This window comes from Panthera pardus, unplaced genomic scaffold (assembly GCF_024362965.1).
Source record: "Panthera pardus isolate Hobbes unplaced genomic scaffold, ASM2436296v1 HiC_scaffold_2, whole genome shotgun sequence".
NCBI lineage: Eukaryota > Metazoa > Chordata > Mammalia > Carnivora > Felidae > Panthera > Panthera pardus.
In genome coordinates, this window is record NW_026526765.1 from 25,856,476 (window position 1) to 25,878,176 (window position 21,701).

Sequence of the window (21,701 nt, forward strand, 5' to 3'; positions counted from 1 at the left end):
AGATGGCACTGGAAGGACAGGCTGGAGCTGTAGTTTAGGGGGCCCTGTATGCTAGGCTAAGGATTTTGTAATTTATCCTTAGGTATGTGGAGCTAGTGAAGACTTTTTACACCTTTTTTTTTTTTCTTTTTAAAGAATGATGTGGTAATTATTTAAGAATTATTAGGTGATCACTTATTATTATGTAATAAAATTTATTATATAAACATAGAAACAAGAAAATCTCATAATCAGGTAGAAATAAAAGTCCCAAACTGAACAAACCATAATCATACTACACAAGAGGTAACCACTGTAAAGATTTGGAGAAAGAACGGTCTTTATATACACTTATCTATTAAAATAAAAAGGGATAATACTTTGCACATGGCTTTGTGATCTGATTTTTTTCATTAAACATTATAAAGTAAATTTATTCGTGTATTATTATTATGCATAGTTCTTTTCTTTTCTTTTCTTTTTATTTATTTTGAGAGAGAGAAAGGGAGCTCGAGAGAGAAGGGGAGGGCCAGAGGGAGGAGATAGAGAATCCCAAGCAGGCTCTGCACTGTCAGCACAGAGTCTGACACAGGGCTTGATCCCACAAACTATGAGACCACGACCTGAGTCAAAATCAAGACTTGGTTAACCGACTGAGCCATCCAGGCGCCCCTGCATAGTTATTTTCAACTTTTTTCCTGAACTAAGATTCCTGAGGGAGCTAACACCAAGTCATGAGTAACAGGTTGAACAAGCAGTGATTTTTGAGATGCACTCCTCTTTAGAATCATTGGTCTATGATACCATTTAGATGGTTGAGCTGTATTTCAATAAAATACTCGCGGACATTTTCATTGTTTTTAATCTTACACATTTGCTAAGAATGTTTCAGTCAATATATTTGAACTCACAGTTTGTAAACTTACTAATTAGATTTAATTCTTTAAGATAAATTCTTTGAAGTTCAGCTGTTTATTTGCATTTAAAAAAAAAGAGAGACAATTTAGATGTCAACTGAATGAGTGACCCTTGCCTTTGCCTTTGCAATTTTTGGTATTACTAGCTCAGACATTAATATTTTCAATCTTTATAATCTTTGTAAATCTGGCTGACAAAAAGTCTATGACCTTTTAAAAATAATTTGCATGTATTTTCTCAGTAGTAAGGTTGAAATTTTGTTTTTATATGGTTTTCATTTGTATTTTTTTTTGAGAATTGTCCACTCATGTATATTGTTCATTTACACTTTCAAACAGAAATTTATCTTATTATTTATTACCAAAGTATTCCATGTTGTCAAATCATCTGCATCTCTTAAAAAAGTCATTGAGGATCTTGTAACCCAGAGATAACCAGTGCTAACAGTTTTGAGTTAGAACTTTTTCTATGATGTGTATACATATGTAGATGCTTGTATGGCAATAGTGGACTCTTACACAGATACTTGTTTTACACGTATTATTTGTGAATATCTCGGTATGCCAGTGAGTACATAGCTACAACATTATATGCAATTGGTCACTACATGCATGTTCCATTTGTTTAATTCTTGACCATTTAGGTAACAAATCTTTATGCCTGTGTCCAATTCTTTTCTTAGTGGAATCAGATACAAATGATTTGAATATCTTTATTAATACCAACTGTTATATTATGGTGTAATGGCTTCCCCAGTTATTTGACTTTATTTTTATTATTTTTTTTAACATTTTTAAAGTTTTATTTATTTCTGAAAGAGAATGCACATAAGCTGAGGAGGGATAGAGAGAGAGGGAGACACAGAATCCAAAGCAGGCTCCAGGCTCTGAGCTGTCAGCACAGAGCCCGATGTGGGGCTCAAACCCACGAACCGTAAGATCATGGCATCAGCCAAAGTCAGACACTCAACTGACTGAGCCACCCAGGTGCCCCTTGACTTTAAATTTTATTCTGGGATATGGTAGTTTCATATTTTTAGTGGTAAAATTCGTATGTTAATTGATTTTCATTTATTGAGCCCACTTTACATTCCTAAGATAAACTCCACTTGGTTGTAGTATATTATTCTTCACATATATTGCTGGATATGATTTGATAAATCTCTCATTAAGGGTTCTTCAATCTAATTTCATCAGGTACATTGGTCTGAATTTTTTTTTTAAAGTAAGTTCTATACCCAATGTGGGGCTTGAACTCATAACCCTGAGATCCAGAGTCACGTGCTCTACCAACTGAGCCAGCCAGCCAGTCCTGAGCTTTCTTTGAACTGTGTTTATTTGGTTTTGATATCATGGTAATGTTGGCCTCATAAAATAAGTTGAGGTTGGGCACCAGAAAAAATCGTTGTGAAGTTATTCATAGATAACTTTATGGGGTCACTTACCCTAGCTTCTCCTTCTCCCCAATCTGCCCAGTATGTTCTCGTTACCCAGGACTCCCCCTTTCAATCCTCTGGCCAGGAAAAGTCCCAGCTGGGGCTTTAGTTACTGCTGCCTGTCACACACTTCCATGGCTCTATTCAAGTTCATGGCTAAGCAGTGATTTTACCTCTGGAAGGGGGAAATGTGGTCAACTGTTAAGTTTGATGATACATCAGTTCTTGTCTTCTCCAATCTGCCTGCCATTAGTTGTTTCAGAGTCCTCAAACTGCTGCTTTATGTATTTTAGCCACATTTTATAATTGCATTCAGAGGGACAGACAGGGATGAGGGTGCTTACTTCATTTTACTGGGAACTGGCACTCATAAATTTGGTTTCCAGGGGCACCTGGGTGGCTCAATCAGTTGAGTATCCATCTTTGGCTCAGGTCATCATTTCACAGTTCATGAGGTTCGTCAGTTCAAGCCCTGAATTGAGCTCACTGTTATCAGTGCAGAGCCCACTTCAGATTCTCTGTCCACTGGTCTCTCTGCCCCTTCCCCACTTCCTTTCTCTCTCAAAAATAAACATTAAAAATATCTAAATGTGGTTTCAATTAATAATTTAGGTGCAGCTGCCTTTCCACTTTACTGTAGACTAAGCCCTCTCCTTTTCATCTCCTTTGTTGTACACTAAATTTCATGAAAAGAAAAAATTTAGAAACTCATACAATTTTTTTAAATTTTCATTCAGTTTTGAGAGACAGAGACAGAGTGTGAACGGGGGAGGGGCAGAGAGAAAGGGAGACACAGAATCTGAAGGAGGCTCCAAGCTGTCAGCTCAGAACCCGACACGGGGCTCGAACTCATGAACGGTGAGATCATGACCTGAGCTGAAGTTGGATGCTCAACCAACTGAGCCACCCAGGTGCCCCTAAAAACTCATACAATTAAGAATTTTGTCATCTAGAAAATCTTATTTTCCTTTGAGCCCATCTTTGCTCCTCATCAACTCCCACTGATTCTTCTCTTTCATTAAGTCCAACCAAAGAGCAGACAGGAAGACAGACAGGCTGCTCCAACATTACCATGAGATTTCCGGAAGATTTTGGTCTCTGCTTTGAAATAAAGGATTCCCTGAATATGCAGTTTGCATAAATTTTAGGCCTCCTTCCTGACATTTCTCTTGAAACAATCAATGAAGGAAGTGCATTGAGTGTTTCTTTATGACAGTCCTTAAGATTTTATTTATTTTTAAAAGTAATCTCTACAGCCAACATGGGGCTTGAACTCACAACCCTGAGATCAAGTTACATGTTCCACCGATTGAGCCAACCAGGCGCCCCTATGACTGTCCTTTATACTAAGTGTGAGGGACATCAAGTATCCTAGTGTTTAAGAAGAGAAACATGTGATCACAGAATTGAAGAATTTGGGAACTGAAAGTAATTTTTGAGATTATGCCTCAGTTTAAGAGATGTGTTTGCACACTAAATTTAGGAGAGTCCATAGGTAAAATGGCTGGGGTCTCTAATGTCATAAAATCAAATGCACACAAGGCCAGCCTGGCAGACAAAACAGGGAATGGTATAGGCTGTGATAAACTTTCCAGAGAAGACGGTCTTAAATTTATCCACCAGAGGGAACAGCCATTCATCTCAGCTTCAGTTAATTGTTACCACAGAGGAACACATGCCCTCTGTCATCAAATCTTCCATTTTTTCAAGAGAAGTCAAATTGGGATTTCCTGTGAAATTTTTCTTTTCTTTTTTTTTAAGTTTATTTATTTATTTTGAGAGAGAGAGAGAGAAAGAGCACCAGCAGGGGAGGGGCAGAGAGAGAATCACAAGCAGGCTCTGTACTGCCAGCACAGAGTCAGAGGTGGGGCTTGAACTCAAGAATTGTGAGATCATGACCTGAGCTGAAATCCAGGCAGATGCTTAACTGACTGAGCCACCCAAGTGCCCCTGTGAAATTGTTCTTTAACATTGGCTGTTTAAAAAAATTTTTGGGGGGCGCCTGGGTGGCTCAGGTCATGATCTCACAGTCTGTGAGTTCGAGCCCCACGTCAGGCTCTGTGCTGACAGCTCAGAGCCTGGAGCCCGTTTCGGATTGTGTCTCCCTCTCTCTCTGCCCCTCCCCTGTTCATGCTGTGTCTCTGTCTCAAAAATAAATAAATGTTAAAAAGCGTGCCCCTCAGGCACTCAAAGAGATCCGGAAATTTGCTATGCAGGAGATGGGAACCCCAGATGTGCACATTGACACCAGGCTCAACAAAGCTGTCTTGGCCAAAGGAATAAGGAATGTTCCGTACTGTATCCGTGTGTGGTTGTCCAGAAAAAGTAATGAGGATGAGGATTCACCAAACAAGCTCTATACGTTGGTTACCTATGTACCTGTCACCACTTTCAAAAATCTACAGACTGTTAATGTGGATGAGAATTGCTGATTGTCAAATAAAGGTATAAAACTGCAGAAAAAAAAATTAATGTTTATTTTATTTTAGAGACAGAGGCACAGAATAAGCAGGGGAAGGGTAGAGAGAGAGGGAGACACAGAATCCGAAGCAGGATCCAGGCTCTGAGCTGTCAGCACAGAACCTGATGCAGGGCTCAAACCCACAAACTGTGAGATCATGACCTGAGCTGAAGTCGGACACTCAACCTACTGAGCCACGCAGGCGCCCTTTGGCTGTTTTTAACAGTTTGGGCCAAATAAGACATAGCTATATCCTGGATATAGTACATAAGATATGACTTCTGGCTCAGGTAAAGGTTAAAATGCAGAGCAATGGAGATGGCATTCCCTTTTCCTATTATTAACAACTGACCTTTGAAAAAGAAGTAGTGTTGTGAATTCTTTAGAATCTGAAGAGTGGAAAAGGGCTGATGGGTAGGCCTTTGGAGTAGACCAAAATTTGGGATACTTAAAATCCATGTCTTAAGCATTAAAATTGTACAGAAAGAGGCTTAGCTGCAAGATACATCTATGGGAAGTACATGCCATAAAGGTTAAATGCTCAGGCTTTGAAGTCAAAGAACTCTCCAAATATGTAGCTTTCTGATGATCTGACCCAATTCAAGAAACTCTATCATTCAAGTGACCTTTTATTACAGAAACAGCAAGTTACTTAATCTCAAACCCTAGTTTACTCATGTGTAGTAAATACAATGTTGTGAGGATGAATACATACTGTTCAGTACATTGATGTAGAGTTGCTTGAAGGTATCTTGAGTAGCAGTGACATAATCAAACAGATGCTTTAGGAGGAATAATCTGGGGGTTGTAGGCTGAATAGACTGGAGTTTGGAAAAAGGCAGGATTTGGAAATAATTTTAACAAAGGGAGTATTTAAATCCTGAAAGGTTGATGAGATCATCAATAGCATGTACACATGCAGAAGATGTTGATGACAGAACCATGGAAAGTGCCACCTAGAAGCAGCAGCACAAAAGGAATGTTCAGAGAGGTAGGAGGAAATAAAACCAACCAACCAGGAATTTCAATGCCATGGAAAACAAGGGAAAATTTAACAAGGTACAGAGCAAAACCAGCCTCCACTTTGCCGAAATCTTATTCATGCCTGCATTTTGGCTGCCATGAAATAATTACCAACTTTGAGACAATGGCTATTTGAATTCTATTCAAATGATCTTTACTAGGCACATGGACTAACAGTATAAAGGCATACCTCATTTTATTGTGCTTTGCTTTATTTCTGCCCTTCACAGATATTGAGGCTTTTTTTATTTTTAAAGATTTTTTCTTTTTTTTTTTTAGGGGTGCTTGGATGGCTCGGTCGGTTAAGTGTCTGATTCTTGACTTCAGCTCAGGTCCTGATCTCACGGTTCATGAGCCAGAGCCCGCATTGGGCTCTGTGCTGACAGTGCAGAGCCTGCTTGGGATTCTCTCTCCCTCTCTCTCTGCCCCTCCCCCACTCATGTGCTCCCTCAAGCATGCTCTCTCTCAAAATAAATAAATTTGTAATTTTTTTAATGTTTATTTTTGACAGAGAGTGCGAGTACACATGAGCAGGGGAGGGGCAGGGAGAGAGGGGGACAGAGGATCCAAAGTGGGCTCTGCACCGACAGCATAGAGCCTGAGGCGAGGCTCAAAACATGAACCATGAGATCATGTCTTGAGCTGAGGTCCTACACTTAACTGAGAACCAGACAGGTGCCCTGATACTGTGTGGTTTTTGTTTTTATTTTTTTACAAATTGATGGTTTGTGGCAACTGTGCATCAAGCAAGTCTCTCAGTGCCATTTTTCTCACAGCACTTGCTCACATAGTGTCTCTGTATCATATTTGCTAATTCTCAAAATATTTCAAACTTTTTCATTATTATTATAATTGTTATGGTGATCTGTCATCAGTGATTATGACTCACTGAAAGCATGGATGATGGTTAGCATTTTTTGCTTTAAAAATTGTTTTCTTAAAATTTTAATTTTTTTATTTTTTAGAGTTAAGGTATGTACATTTTTTTTTTTTTTAAAGTTTATGTATTTATTTTGAGAGAGTACACACGCTCACCTCTCTCTCGACGCCAGGCTGGAACTCACAAACTGTGAGATGATGACCTCAGCCGAAATCAAGAGTCAGACGCTTAACTGACTCAACTGAGCCGCCCAAATGCCCCTGTACAATGTTTACTAAAGACACAATGGTATTGCACATTTAATAGATGAACATAACTTCTATCTATATATAGGGAAACCAAAAAATTCATTTGACTCACTTTATTGTGATATTTACTATGTTATGGTGGTGTGGAACTGAACCTCCAAGTATCTGAGGTATTCCTGGTAACAAACAGCATCTTAAACTTTGAAAAGATCTGGTTAGCTTATATACTTTCATACTTAATGCCAGAACCTTTAACCAAAATGTTAGGCAGGTGGTTATATTTGAACACAGGCACCAACTTCTTTCCACGGACATTCATCTATTTTATTGTTGCAGTTAACATTTTCAAAAACTATGCTTTCTATAGATATTCATATTTGAAGATACTTCTAATCCTTTCTCTCCCCCACATCTCTTGTTCCTCCTGTGCTGTGGTTCTAACTGTAGAGTTTAGTTTCAAATTTTCACTACCTTGGTCACTCCAAGTTATCACTCAACAACAAATGCTCAGACAGGCACCTGGCTGGCTCAGACAGTACAGCAAATGACTCTTGATCTCAAGGTTGTGAGTTCAAGCCCCACATTGGGCTAAAGCTCAGTTAACAACAACAACATCAACAAGAAGCAGCCCAGAACTGAACACCAAACTGAACATTGGTGTGAACCAATGCTAAGGATATGTTTCTCTCTCTTTGGATATCAGATAAAGGACACAGGGAGTTCCTTCCAGGTTAGAAGTTCCAATGCTATCTCACCAAAATTAGCTGTTATTGGTAATGTAGGTTTAAACTTCCCTCCAAACCCCTACCTTAAGCATTAACATTTTTAAGATTTTTATTTTTTTTGAGAGAAGAGGGCAGAGGGAGAGAGAGAATCTCAAGCAAACTTCATGCTCAGTGTGGAGCCCAACACCGGGCTTGATCTCATGACTGTGAGATGAGATCATAACCTGAGCCAATATCAAGAGTCAAATACTTACCAGACTGAGCCATCCAGTCATATATATTGCCATATATAATGTGTGGCTGATAAAAAAAAAAAAAAAAATACTTAGAATACAAAATTTAAGATACAGTTTTGTAGGGATGCCTCAATGGCTTAGGCAGTAGAGCATGTGACTCTTGATCTCAGGGTTATGAGTTTAAGCCCCATGCTGGGCATAGAACTTATTTAAACAAATGTATACACATACACACACAAAATAGCTTTTGAACTCTAGAGTAAATGATGGTCACTGCTATAACGCACATTTATTCAAGAATGACCAATGTACCACTCAATCAGAACCACCTATACTTAAAGAAAAAAAATTCTAATTTGAATGATCTTACAGTGCTTGTTAAAAATGCAATTTCCCTACGTGTACTGATATGGAATAATCTCTAGGACTCAGATATTTAAAGGAAAGGAAGGCAGGTGCAGAATAAGCCCAGTATGCAGCCATTTGTAAAAAAGCAAAGAGGTGTACACGTTCATGCCACGTGCACAGACCATGTGTGGAAGGACATACAATGGATAACACTGACTGCCTCTGGGAAAGGGCAACACAAGAGGCAGACCTTTTAAGCCATATATTCCTTTACACCTTTAAAATTTTAAACGTGTGTGTAAACCATCCATTCAAGTAAATACCTAAAAGAAAGCCATCTTAAAATGTACAGCCTTGGGGTGCCTGGGTGGCTCAGTTGGTTAAGTGTCAGGTTCTTGACTTCAGCTCAGGTCATGATCTCACAGTTCCTAGGTTTGAGCCCTACAATGGGTCTGCGCTGAGCAAGAAAACATGGAGCCTGCGTGGAATTCTCTCTCTGAAAGAGGAGAGGAGAGAGAGGGGGAGAGGGAGTGGGGGAGGGGGGAGGGGAGGGGAGGGGAGGGGAGGGGAGGGGAGGAGAGGAGAGGAGAGGAGAGGAGAGGAGAGGAGAGGAGAAGAGAAGAGAAGAGAAGAGAAGGGAGAGAAGAGAGAAGAGCACATTCCTAATTAGGCTTATTCTGGCCTTCCTCAATCTTTTTAGAATATTCTCCAGACAACTCTCATGGAATAGTCAAATTTGAGACCAATGCTATGAACATTATCTTTCTAGGACACTATAAAATTTGCCCTTTATTGGGAAAAATCTTTATTCATGTTTTTGTTAACAAGCAGGAAAAAATTACTTAAAATATTCTTGACTTACCAGAGATCTGGGGGTGCCTGGGTGTCTCAGTCGGTTGAGCATCTGACTTTGGCTCAGGTCATGATCTCACCATTCAGGAGTTTGAGCCCTGCATCAGGCTCTGTGCTGACAGCTTGGAGCCTGGAGCTTGCTTCAGATTCTGTGTTTCCCTCTCTCCTGGTCCCTCCCCCAATCGCTCTCTTTCTCTCAAAAAATGAATAAACATTGAAAAAAACAATAAAAACTAGAGATCTTTTGCTATGCTGTTCATGCAGTTCTGCATTTTCAATTCTAACTTATCCAAAGAAACAGAAGAAATAGTAGTGGTGAAGAAAAAGAAAATTCTAATTTGGAGTGTATCATTTAAATGGAGGTAGGTGAGAGGAATCAATTTGTTTTATTATGGTCATCATTAAATTACTGTAACAAAGTAACAGGGAAAGCCAGCCTGAGATGCAGAGAATAACTAATAATTAGTTACCAAAACAACTGATTCCAAAATGTATTATCAGGGTGATAACCAATGCCTCTTTTAACTAAAGTTTATAGTTTTCTTTAAAAAATTGTCAAAGCAGAAGATATTAACAAATCCAAGTTATTTCACACAAGATGGTTAATGTGGGTCTAGGCACAACTATGAAACCATTACATCATGCAAAAAATAAGTGGTACTGAAACATTTATTTTCATAAAAAATTTAAACAGCGCTAACTATAGCTCCTACTGAAACCTGACTCAATTTCAATCCTGTCACATAAGTGGATCTGTGATCTTTTGTTAGTTAGCCACTCTGGGCTTCAGTGTTCTCATCTGAAAAATAAGAAATACAGCACTGTCACTTATTCTTATCGTTATGATAGGTTAAAACGGGAAATGACCAAGCATGGTATGTTGTGTCATTAGTGCATGACCAAATGTCAGTTCTTGCCTTCTCTCTTAAGAGAACTGTGAAAAACAAAATTCCAAAATTTTACTGGGCAACTAATTATTCAAAAGAGTAAAAGAAGACCCAGAAATATTTAAAAAAAAAAAAAAAAAAGGCTTGCCAATGTTACATAGTATATGTGACAAAATTGGTAAAAAAGCCCAAGTTTCTTGTTCTAGTTCTCTGGTAGTCGTCTCCTACAGTTTCCTGGTTCTCTAAGGGTCCAGGGAAAGATTCTGACCAAATTAAGAAGTTAAGCCAATAGACTACTGAATTATAAATTTTTCTGAAATTATGTGTTCAGGTAGCATAACAAGATGTAAGTACCTAAAAAACTTGAATATGGTTTTACTGAAGCATAAATCATTTCAAAGAAAAAGTAGTTTATGAGTCAATTCTAACATATAATACATTTAAGTCATTATATGAATTTAAGTTTTTATTTGTGTATTTCACTGTAGTGCTGTGACAACAAAATGACATCTGTGTACCAGAGCATACATACATCAACAGTAAGATGTAACTTCTCATTACACCACTGCTAGAATATTTAGCTTTTTGTAGGACACATAAGCATGTAAGATGGCCACACCAAATAATTTTCTGGTTTTTCTCCTTAGATAACCTTAATTTTTTATCAGTAATACTTTATCAACCTCACTGTTAAGAGAACTGTAAATTATGTGGGTGATGGGCAGGGGGAGGAATCATTCAACTGTGTTACACTGTAATAGTTTGCTAGAGTAATCTCACACACACCAATAAGGAACTGTCATCATAATTAAGGGCTAGTTACTGTTGTTAGTTGCACAATGATAAAGTTCTTTTGAAAATATTGGTTAGCCCACTTATATATGAAAAATGCCCTTTCCACTTATGCAGAAGAAAAAAATATTCAGAAAGTTATTTTTGGCCTTGCTATGTCAAAAAGTCAACTGTACAAAGATCTACGTGTCAAACCTAAAATTATAATTTTAAAAGTCTATTAAAAACAAAAATGTCATGCATTTTTATTATCAATTATGCAGAGGCTTTAAAACTGTTGCAAGACCATATAGTATATATTAGCTTTTATACTGCTAATGCACAACTAACAGCAAACTTGATTAGATTAACAGAAATCTGTCTTAATTACACCTTTATATATCACACTAGGGACAAATGCCACAAGATCTGCAGAAACATTCAGTTCTGAGCACTTAAATGGCAGGATAACTTTTTGTGTTGAAATCCGTCACATACAGAATAAAACAAAAAGAAAAAATTCTGCAGTTCCACGTTACAAAAAAACGTACTGCTGTAAAATATTAAGAAGGGCAAAGGATATCATCTATAACACAAAGTAACATCTAGTGTCAAAGAGCAAACAAAACTAAATAAAAATATCAAAATACACATAGCAACTGAAGCACAAATACTGCATTAAATACAGTAAAGATTTAATAGACTAGTTAATAAAAGACACAAAAATAGGGGGAGCTAGGGCAACCAGTAAATAAAACCAAAATAATGGGGAAAAAATCTGAACCACTGTTTTTCCCCTAGTTGGAGCACAATTTTTTTTTTGGGGTGTCTTTCCATTCAATATAATACCTAACACTGTACATTAAGATATTAATGTCACAGAAAAACTTGGTTCTTCCATGAAATTCTTTAAATTCTTGATAAACTTTTCAAAGTAGACATTATTATGAATGAAAAACAACCAACAAATGGGCACCTGTTGTTTTTAACACTGCAGATTTACAGAAACTTTTTAAAAGTTATCATAATCTTTTTTGTCTTTTTTCCCCTCAGCTTCAAATCCATCGACTCCATCGCTATCCCTTCTTCGTTTCCTGTTGTTGTGGATGTTAAAACGTTGGCTCATCTGGGGTAATGGATCCATGCCTAGAACTTTGTGTATCTGGCGGAATGCAAGGAGTCTCAATGCAAACTGCAACAAAAAGAGCCAAAATTCAGAGTTAATTTTAAAGACAAAAATATTCATTCTTAACTAGGTTTAGGTCTCCATGTAACAATATAAAAAAGCATATTTGGTGAAATAACTTCAATAATATTAGTTTCACAACTGAAATACTGTGAAATACTGTTCTTGTTTTATATGTTCAGACTTTTCTGTATACATGCTATTTTGCTTTTTAAAACCTAAATTAAAAAATAAATCTTAAAAAAAATTCTGTATTATGTTCATTTGAAAAAATCTTGAGGGGCACCCTGGGTGGCTCAGTCAGGTGAGCACCTAACTTCAGCTTAGTTCATGACCTCAGGGTTTATGAGTTCAAACCCCATGTCAGGCTCTGGGCTGACACCTCGAGGCCTGGAACCTGCTTCAGATTCTGTGTCTCCCTCCCTCTCTGCCTCTCCCCTGATTGTACCCTGTCTCTCTCTCTCTCTCAAAAATAAACAAACATTAAAAAATTTTTTTAAAGCCTTGAAACAATATACAGCAAAACAAAGTGTCTCTTACTCATGCAGTAAATCCCTGTTTGGTTTATAGTCATGTATTTTCCCATTTTTTCTGTGGATGACCATGTGTATAGGCTGCACGTATATACATATACACACTTCCTCAGGTTTACAAAAAGGCCATTTCTTTAACTTGTTACTTCACGAACTAAAAATAAAAATTTCACTACATGGTTATGTACACACAGGCATACATATGTTAGGCATCAATGTCACAAGATTTCACAAAACAATCTATTCCTCAAATTTCTAAATAAACTAATTCAAGAAGATGTAATCATCTGATTATATGGCAAATTTTACTATATGGTTATAACCTTCAATGTAACTGTTTAGACTACTTCTTTAAAATGTTTATTTATTTTTGAGGTTGGGGAGGGAGAGAAGGAGGGAGACAGAGGATCTGAAGATGGCTCTGTGCTGACAGCAGAGAGTTTGATGCAGGGCTCAAACTCACAAACTATGAGATCATGACCTGAACTGAAGTCAGACACTTAACTGACAGTAAGCCACCCAGGCGTCTTTAGACTATTTTTTTAATTTTACATTTAGTTATTTATTTTTGAGAGAGACGGAGACAGAGAGACAGAGACAGAGACAGAGACAGAGACAGAGGGAGAGGGAGAGGGAGAGGGAGAGAGAGAGAGAGAGAGAGAGAGAGAGAACGAACACACATGATCAGGGAAGGGGCAGAGAGAGAGGGAGACAGAGAATCTCAAGCAGATTCTGCGCTGTCAGTGCAGAACCTGACGACTTTGGACCTTAAACTCACTACCGTGAGATCATGAGCTGAGCTGAAACCAAGAGTGGGAAGCTTAACTGACGGAGTCACCCAGGCACCCCAGACTATTTTTTTGAGATATAATTAACATATCCTAAGAATCACGTTTCTAAAATGTACAGTGTTTTTTAGTACACTTAACAAAGTTGTTCAACCATAACCACAAATTTCAGAACATTTTCACACACAACTTCCCCCCCCACCCCCCGGCAAAACTATGACTCAATGGCAGTCATTCCTCAACCCCTTCACTCTTAGGTAGTGACAACCACTAATCCGCTTTTCTATGTCTACAAGATTTGAAGACTGTGGACATTTCATATAAATGGACTCCTACATTATATAGCTTTGTGTCTGACTTCTTTCACTTAATAAGGTTTTTAAGGTTAATCCATGTTATAGCATGTATCAGTACTTCATTCCTTTAAATGACTAAATAATATTCCACTGTACAGAATATATACTGTATTTGTTTATTCATTTACCAGTTGATGGGCATTTGGGATGTCTCCACTTTTTAGCAATTATGCATAATGCTGCTACAAACATTCCTGTACAAGTTTTTGTGTGGACATGTTTTCAGTTCTCTTGGGAATATACCTTGGAGTCTGTTTTCCAAATGGCTGCTATTGAGAATATTTTTAATACCTGTTGATTTTCTTCAGCTGAGATACAGTTGTTGGCTATAGTCATCTGTGTGAGAATTTACTATTCTAAAACTTTCCCCGATCATACAATTTCAGTTCCTTAGAACTTTGTGCCACATTATATTGGCTTTTGAAATCCTAAAAGTCCCCAAATCATCTGTGTTAATAAGGACTTGATAAGGTATTCTATTTAGTTTGTAATTCTGGATTTTCACCAGTAGTGGGTGCTTCTCTATCTCCTTTAAGCTATAAGGCAACTTTCTGAAGCCAGAACTAGGAATATTTACCATAACAGAATACAAATTCTCTGAGAGAGACTTATGAAAGATAAACAGAGTAATTTTTTTCTGTATTAACAGAAAATATCCAAAGATACCTGGTATACAATAATGAATATTAATACATTTCTACCATAGGGCGCCCAGGTGGCTCAGTTGATTAAGAGTCTGACTCTTGGTTTTGGCTCCAGTCATGGTTCTTGAGTTTGAGCCCTGCATCAGGCTCTGTGCTGTCAGTGTGGAGCCTGCTTGGGATTCTCTCTCTCCCTCAATCACTCTGTCCCTCCCCTGCTCACGTGCACAACTGTGCACGCTCTCTTTCAAAAAATAAACTTTAGGGGCGCCTGGGTGGCTCAGTCAGTTAAGTGTCGGACTCTTGGTTCTGCCTCAGGTCATGATCTCGCGGTTCGTGAGTTCGAGCCCTGTGTCGGGCTCTGTGCCGACATCTCAGAGCCTGGAGCCTGCTTCATATTCTGTGTCTCCTTCTCTCTCTGCCCCTCCCCTGCTCATGCTCTGTCTCTCTCTGTCTCAAAAATAAATAAAAATATTATATAAAAAAAAAAACTGTTAACTGATAATAGCTAACATTTATTATGATCCTTCCATATATCAGATACAGTTAATAGTTATACACATTAACTCATTTAATCCTCCCCCAAATCCTGCTTGAGACAGATACTGCTTTGGTCTTTGTTTTATAGATAAGATGGAAGAGCTTATATTCAAACCTAGACAGTCTTGACTCCAGAGACTACATTTTTAATTAACTACATTAGACAGCCTTTCCAGTGGCAGGGGAGGCTAAATTATAGGAATAACTACCAAAAACCACACAGCACACCACTTCTTAAAACCAGAGGACATAAAACAGTTCCTATACTGATCATGATATATAACCTAATATTCAGATTTAATAGGACACTGAAAATACAGAGGTATTTTTATATTTATATAATATACTTACTTAGACATATAAATTATAGTTAAAATAATGCAGTTAAGATTATATTAGTGAAATCTAGTTTAAATTATATCTCCTCCAAGGGCTTACTAAAGAAGCACAAAAAAATACTATACATCCCAAAGAAGACATCCTATTGACTGACACATGAAAAGATACTCAACATCACTCATCATCAGGGAAATACAAATCAAAACCACAATAAGATAGCACCTCACACCTGTCAGAATGGCTAAAATTAACAACACAAGAAACAACAGGTGTTGGTGAGGATGTGGAGAAAGGGGAACCCTCTTAACTGTTGGTGGGAATGCAAACTGGTGCAGCCACTCTGAAAAACTATAGAGGTTCCCCAAAACTTAAAAAAAATAGAACTACCTTACAACTCAGCAATTGTACTACTAAGTATTTACAGAAAGGATACAACAACCAAAAAACAATTCGAAGGGGTACAGGCACCCTGATGTTTACAGCATCATTATTAACCAAAAGCCAAACTATGGAGAAAGCCCAAATGTCCACTGACTGATGAATACCCACACATGCACATTATGTATATATAAACACTACACACACACACACACACACACACACACACACACACACACACACAGAGCAATTAAAGAGAATGAAATCTTTGGGGACCCTGGGTGGCTCAGTCAGTTAAGCATCCGACACTTGTTTCAGCTCAGGTCATCTCACGGTTGCTGAGTTCGAACCTCAACTGGATGTGTGGAGCCTGCTTCGGATCCTGGCGCGCGTGCACGCTCTCGCTCTCGCTCTCTCTCTCTCTGCCCCTCCCCTGCTCCTATGTGTGCGCTTTCTCTTTCTCTCTCTCTCTTAAAAATAAACATTAAGGAAAAAGTTCTAAAGTATAAAAAAAAGAATGAAACCTTGCCATTTGCAACGTGGATGGAGCTAGAGTCAGTCAGAGAAAGATAAATACCATATGATTTCATTTATATGTGGAATTTAAGAAACGAAGAAGATGAACATATGGGAGGAAAAAAAAAAGAGAGGAAAACGAAACATAAAAAGACAAAGACAGACAACAAACTGAACGTTGATGGAGGAAGGTGGGTGGTAGATGGTGATGGGTATTAGGAAGGCACTTATGATGAGCACTGGGTGTCATATGTCAGTAATGAATCACTGAATTCTATTCCTGAAACCAACATTTTACTGTATAGTAACTAACTGGAATTTATCTGTGTGTGTTTATTTACTTATTTTTTAAATTTGAGAGAGAGAAAGAGAGAGAGAGAGAGCGAGCGACGGGGGCAGAGAGAGAGAGAGAGAGAGAGAGAGAGAGAGAGAGAGAGACTCTTAAGCAGACTCTACACTCAGCATTAATACTGCCATGGGGCTCAATACCATGACTCTGGGATCATACCTGAGCTGAAATGAAGAGAAGAGCTGGGTACTAAAATGACTGAGCCACCCAGACGCCCCAACTAATTAGAATTTAAAAACTTGAAAAGAAAAAAAAATACTATACAATGATTTCTAAAGGACAATTACAAAAAAGATAAAACTTTGGGGCACCTGGGTGGCACAGTCAGTTAAACATCTGACTCTGGTTTCGGCTCAGGTCATGATCTTATGGTTAGTTCAAACCCCGCATAGGGCTCAGCACTAACAGTGCGAAGCCTGCTTGGGATTTTCCCTCTCTGTCCCTCCTTCTCTCTCAAAAATAAAAATAAAATGAACATTAAAACACACACACACACACACACACACACACACACACACACACACACACACACACACACACCACAAAAAACCTTAAGGGCAGTGCCCCAACAAAACTTTGGGATTAGGAATACACTGGTACCTGTGCACTGGAAGTGATGTCTTCACGCTGTTGGTCAGTCATTGTTGCCAAGGTATCAAATGGATCCTTCTCACAAGGATCCAGAAGTCCAGGACTACCTACAATCACCATAGAGAAAAAAAGGCATTAGCATTATCCATTTGTAAAAGAAAGAGTTATTATTCAACTATCAAATGCACAAACATTAAAAATGAGCCAAAACTACCTTTAAGAATAATCCCTGAAGAAATGCACTCAAAAACTCTTCTCAGTGCATCTCCAGGGCTCTGAGGACTAGAAGCACTACTGATCGCCTTCTCGACTAGTAACTCCATAGCCTAAAAATAAAAAAATAAAAACTGTGTTTAATAACTTACAGACCAAAGGAATTACTCAGTTTCAAACATCAGAATGAAAAACTACTTATGACAGTCCTTAAAATTCTTTAGATATTTAGGGCTCACATGTTTGTTCCTTAATACCTACAGTTAGAGTAGATCAATATCCCAAGTAAAGAAGACTTTTTTCTTTAAAAACAATGTAGATTATCTAAATTTTCATTTAATGCACAACTGCACTTATATTATCCCTAAGGAAAATACAAATTATGCCTTCACTATAAATAAATTACATCTGAGAGACTCAAAATCTAAACCAATGAATAAAAGACAAAAGTAAAAGTATAGATTTAGAAAGAAACCAATTCAGAATATGTTTTGAATGGTCTATTAGAAAATTTGCTTTAATTTAGATTTTAAAACTTGAGATATAATACATATAAGATCCATTCTTTTAAAGAGTATAATTCAGTGGTTTTCAGTATACTTACAAAGTTGTTCAACCATTATCACTATCTAATTCCAGAATACTGCATCACCTCCACCCAACCCCCCCAAAAAACCTCCATATCCACCAGCTATCATTATCCATTTTCCCTTTCCTCCAACCCCTGGCAACCAGTAAACCACTTTTTATTTCTACAGATTTGTCTTTCTGGACATTTCACGCAAATGGAACAAATATAAAATATGGCCTTTTGCATTTTGTGATAGTTTTTACTGAAATTTAAAAAGTATGACCACCAATACAATATTCAAAGAAACTAAACAGATTGAAACTACAATAAAATCCTTAAAATGATAACGAAGCTGGGGCACCTGGGTGGCTCAGTTGGTTGAACATCTGGCTCTTGATATTGGCTCAGGGCATGATCTCAAGCTTCCTGAGATCAAGCCTGTGCTGGACTCTATGCTGACAGCATGAAGCCTGCTTGAGATTCTCTCTCTCCACCCCTCTCCCACTTGCTCTCTCTCAAAACAAATAAACATTAAAAAAATGATAATGAATGAATTACTGGGACCTCATCAAAATAAAAAGCTTCTGCACAGCGAAGGAGACAATCAGAAAAACTAAAAGGCAACTGACAGAATGGGAGAAGATATTTGCAAACGACATAGCAGATAAAGGGTTAGTATCCAAAATCTATAAAGAACTTATCAAACTCAACACCCAAAAAACAAATAATCCAGTGAAGAAATGGGCAAAAGACATGAATAGACACTTCTCCAAAGAAGACATCTGGATGGCCAACTGACACATGAAAAAATGCTCAACATCACTCAGCATCAGGGAAATACAAATCAAAACCACAATGAGATACCACCTCACACCTGTCAGAATGGCTAACATTAACAACTCAGGCAACAACTGATGTTGGCTAGGATGCAGATAAAGAGGATCTCTTTTGCATTGTTGGTGGCAATGCAAGCTGGTGCAGCCACTCTGGAAAACAGTATGGAGGTTCCTCAAAAAACTGAAAACAGAACTACCCTACAACCCAGCAATTGCACTACCAGGTATGTATCCAAGGGATACAGGTGTGCTGTTTCGAAGGGACACGTGCACCCCAATGTTTATAGCAGCACTATCAACAATAGCCAAAGTATGGAAAGAGCCCAACTGTCCATCGATGGATGAATGGATAAAGGAGATGTGGTATATATATATATACAATGAAGTATTACTCGGCAATTAAAAAGAATAAAGTCTTGCCATTTGCAACTACGTGGATGGAACTAGAGGGTATTATGCTAAGCAAAATTTGTCAGTCAGAGAAGGACAAATATCATATGCCTTCACTCATATGAGGACTTTAAGATACAAAACATATGAACATAAGGGAAGGGAAGCAAAAATAATATAAAAACAGGGAGGGGGACAAAACAGAAGAGACTCTTAAATATGGAGAACATACAGAGGGTTGCTGGAGGGGTTCTGGGAGGGGGGATGGGCTAAATGGGCAAGGGGCACTAAGGAATCTACTCCTGAAATCATTGTTGCACTATATGCTAACTAATTTGGATGTAAATTAAAAAAAAATTAATAAAAAAAAGAAAAAAAAATCAAAACAAAACAAAAATGATAATGAAGCTGAAAATACCTTAGTCAGAATCTATTTTTGTGTACCTAAAATGCTTATGAAGTTATATAATCTGAGATTTACCCTATCAACCTATTCACCCTAAGGCCATTAGTCAGATTGTTTTTTTTTTATATAATGTTTTTATTTATTTTTGAGAGAGACAGAGTGCAAGGACGGGAAGGGCAGAGAGAGAGAGAGAGAGAGAGAGAGAGAGAGAGAGAGAGAGAGACACAGAATGTGAAGCAAGCTCCAGGGTCTGAGCTATCAGCACAGAGCCCAAGAACTCGTGAACAGTGAGATCAGGACCTGAGCAGAGTCGGATGCTTAACTGACTGAGCCACCCAGGCGCCGCATTAGTCAGATTTTTTAAAAAATTTAAAAAATGTTTTTATTTTATTTTTGAGAGACAGAGACACAGTGAGAGCAGGGGAGGGGCAGAGAGAGATGGAGACAGAATCTGAAGCAGGCTCCAGCCTCTGAGCTGTCAGTGCAGAGCCCGACGTGGGGCTTGAACTCAGACTGCAAGATCATGACCTGAGCTGAAGTCAGATGCCCAACCAACTGAGCCACCCAGGTGCCCCTGCATTAGTCAGATCTTTAAATAGCAATAACTAAAAAGTCTGGACATGTGGAGAAGTAGCCCCAAACAAATTAGGAATAAATTATAAGAGAGTTGGAAATTTAAAGAGACACTACACAATTAACAGGTACAAAAATAATAGCCGGCAGCATGAGACACTGATTAACAAAAATGAAAATAATGAATGTTCATATGATAAATGCAAATCACAATGAAAAAAATTAAGATGGTTCAGTTTACTCAGAAGAATGCAGGAAGATGTTCAAGACATTTTGTTTAAAGATTGTCAGTTAGAAATTTTTAGAATTTTAGGGGTGCCTGGGTGGCATGGCTCAGTCAGTTAAGAGTCTGACTTCAGCTCAGGCATGATCTCACGGTTTGGGAGTTCAAGCCCTACATCGGGCTCTGAGCTGAGAGCAAGGAGCCTGCTTGGGATTCTTTCTCTCCCTCTCTCTGTCCCTCCCCCACTTGCTCTCTATTCTCTCTCAAAATAAATAAAAATAAACCTAAAAAATTTTTGAGAATTCTAAGGAATCAGCTTCAGTTACTCAGACAACTCTATGAATGTGTAATAAATGGCTCTCCTTTTTTAGACAAATCAAGTACTATTTTAAGATGTTCAACAGACTGTGAAATCATTGAAGAGAAGATCAATGTCATTTATTTTGAACTCCTGTGCCTAGCATAAGTAGCCAACATGTAGAAATTACTCAATAAATGTTTAGGAAACAAAATGCTTTTGAAAATAATGTGAGAACAGTCCTGGTCATAAGAGAAATTAAAGGTGGTAATTATCAAAATTCCTGATGCTGTGCTCAAAATACAACACTGAGTTACAAAATATGCAGCTTTCACAAATATAGGTGACCCTTGAATAACATGCGTTTGACCGGTGTGGGTTCACCAATACATGGATTTTGTAAAAATAAATATATTAGACGGGTACCAGGCTGGCTCAGGCAGTAAAGCATGCTCTTGATCTCACTCTTGATCTCAGGGTTGTGAGTTTGAGTCCTACATTAGGTGTGGAGATCACTTAAAAATAAAAATCTTTAATAAATAAGTAGGACAATATTTTGGACATTTGTTATAATTTGAAAAGACAGATGAGGGGTACCTCAGTGGCTTGGTCAGTTGAGCATCTGACTCTTGTTATCGGCTCGGGTCATGATCTCATGGTCATGGGATTGAGCCCTGTGTTGGGTTCCACGCTGGGTGGGGAGCCTGCCTGGGAATCTCTGTCCCTTCCCCGCTCACTCTCTCAAAATAAATAACATCAACATTAACGACAACAACAAGATGAATGTAGCCTTGATATATCAAAAGAATTTAAGAAAAGTTAGGCATTACTATAAGAACAAAGGATGTAATACATACAACATACAAAATGTGTTAATGGACTGTGTTATTTGTGAAGCTTCCTATGAAGAGCAGGCTATTAGTAGTTAAGTTTTTGGGCAGTCAAAAGTTGTACACGAATTTTTAACTGTGTGGGGATTGGTGCCCCTAACCCCTATGTTGTTCAAGGGTCAACTGTACCTCACACTTTTAATAAGTACTTTTAGAAAATGTTAAGAGAAAAAAAGTATTAAATAATCAGCTGTAGTCTTGGTATGTCAAGACACAGGGTGTGTTTCAAGTAATTCAAAGTTTTATCAAAATCTACTTATTAACCTTGAAAAGTGAGGATTTATGATTTATACTTGCAAATAAAGGTATAGACTAAATAAA

At 38.0% G+C, this 21,701-nt stretch overlaps 1 protein-coding gene across 3 annotated transcripts in view; it reads right to left on the reverse strand.

Moving 5' to 3' along the window:
• Positions 1-9,472: 9,472 nt before the first annotated feature.
• ZFR (zinc finger RNA binding protein) overlaps positions 9,473-21,701 on the reverse strand; it is an 83,787-nt gene continuing 71,558 nt past the window's right edge. For all 3 annotated transcript variants that reach the window (XM_019450699.2, XM_019450703.2, XM_019450698.2), the window contains 3 exons: positions 17,195-17,306; positions 16,990-17,087; positions 9,473-11,955 (listed from right to left, as the gene is read on the reverse strand). In XM_019450699.2, coding sequence (XP_019306244.1) covers positions 11,776-11,955; positions 16,990-17,087; positions 17,195-17,306 — 390 coding nt within the window. In that variant the 3' untranslated portion in view covers positions 9,473-11,775. The remainder of the gene's footprint in view (positions 11,956-16,989; positions 17,088-17,194; positions 17,307-21,701) is intronic.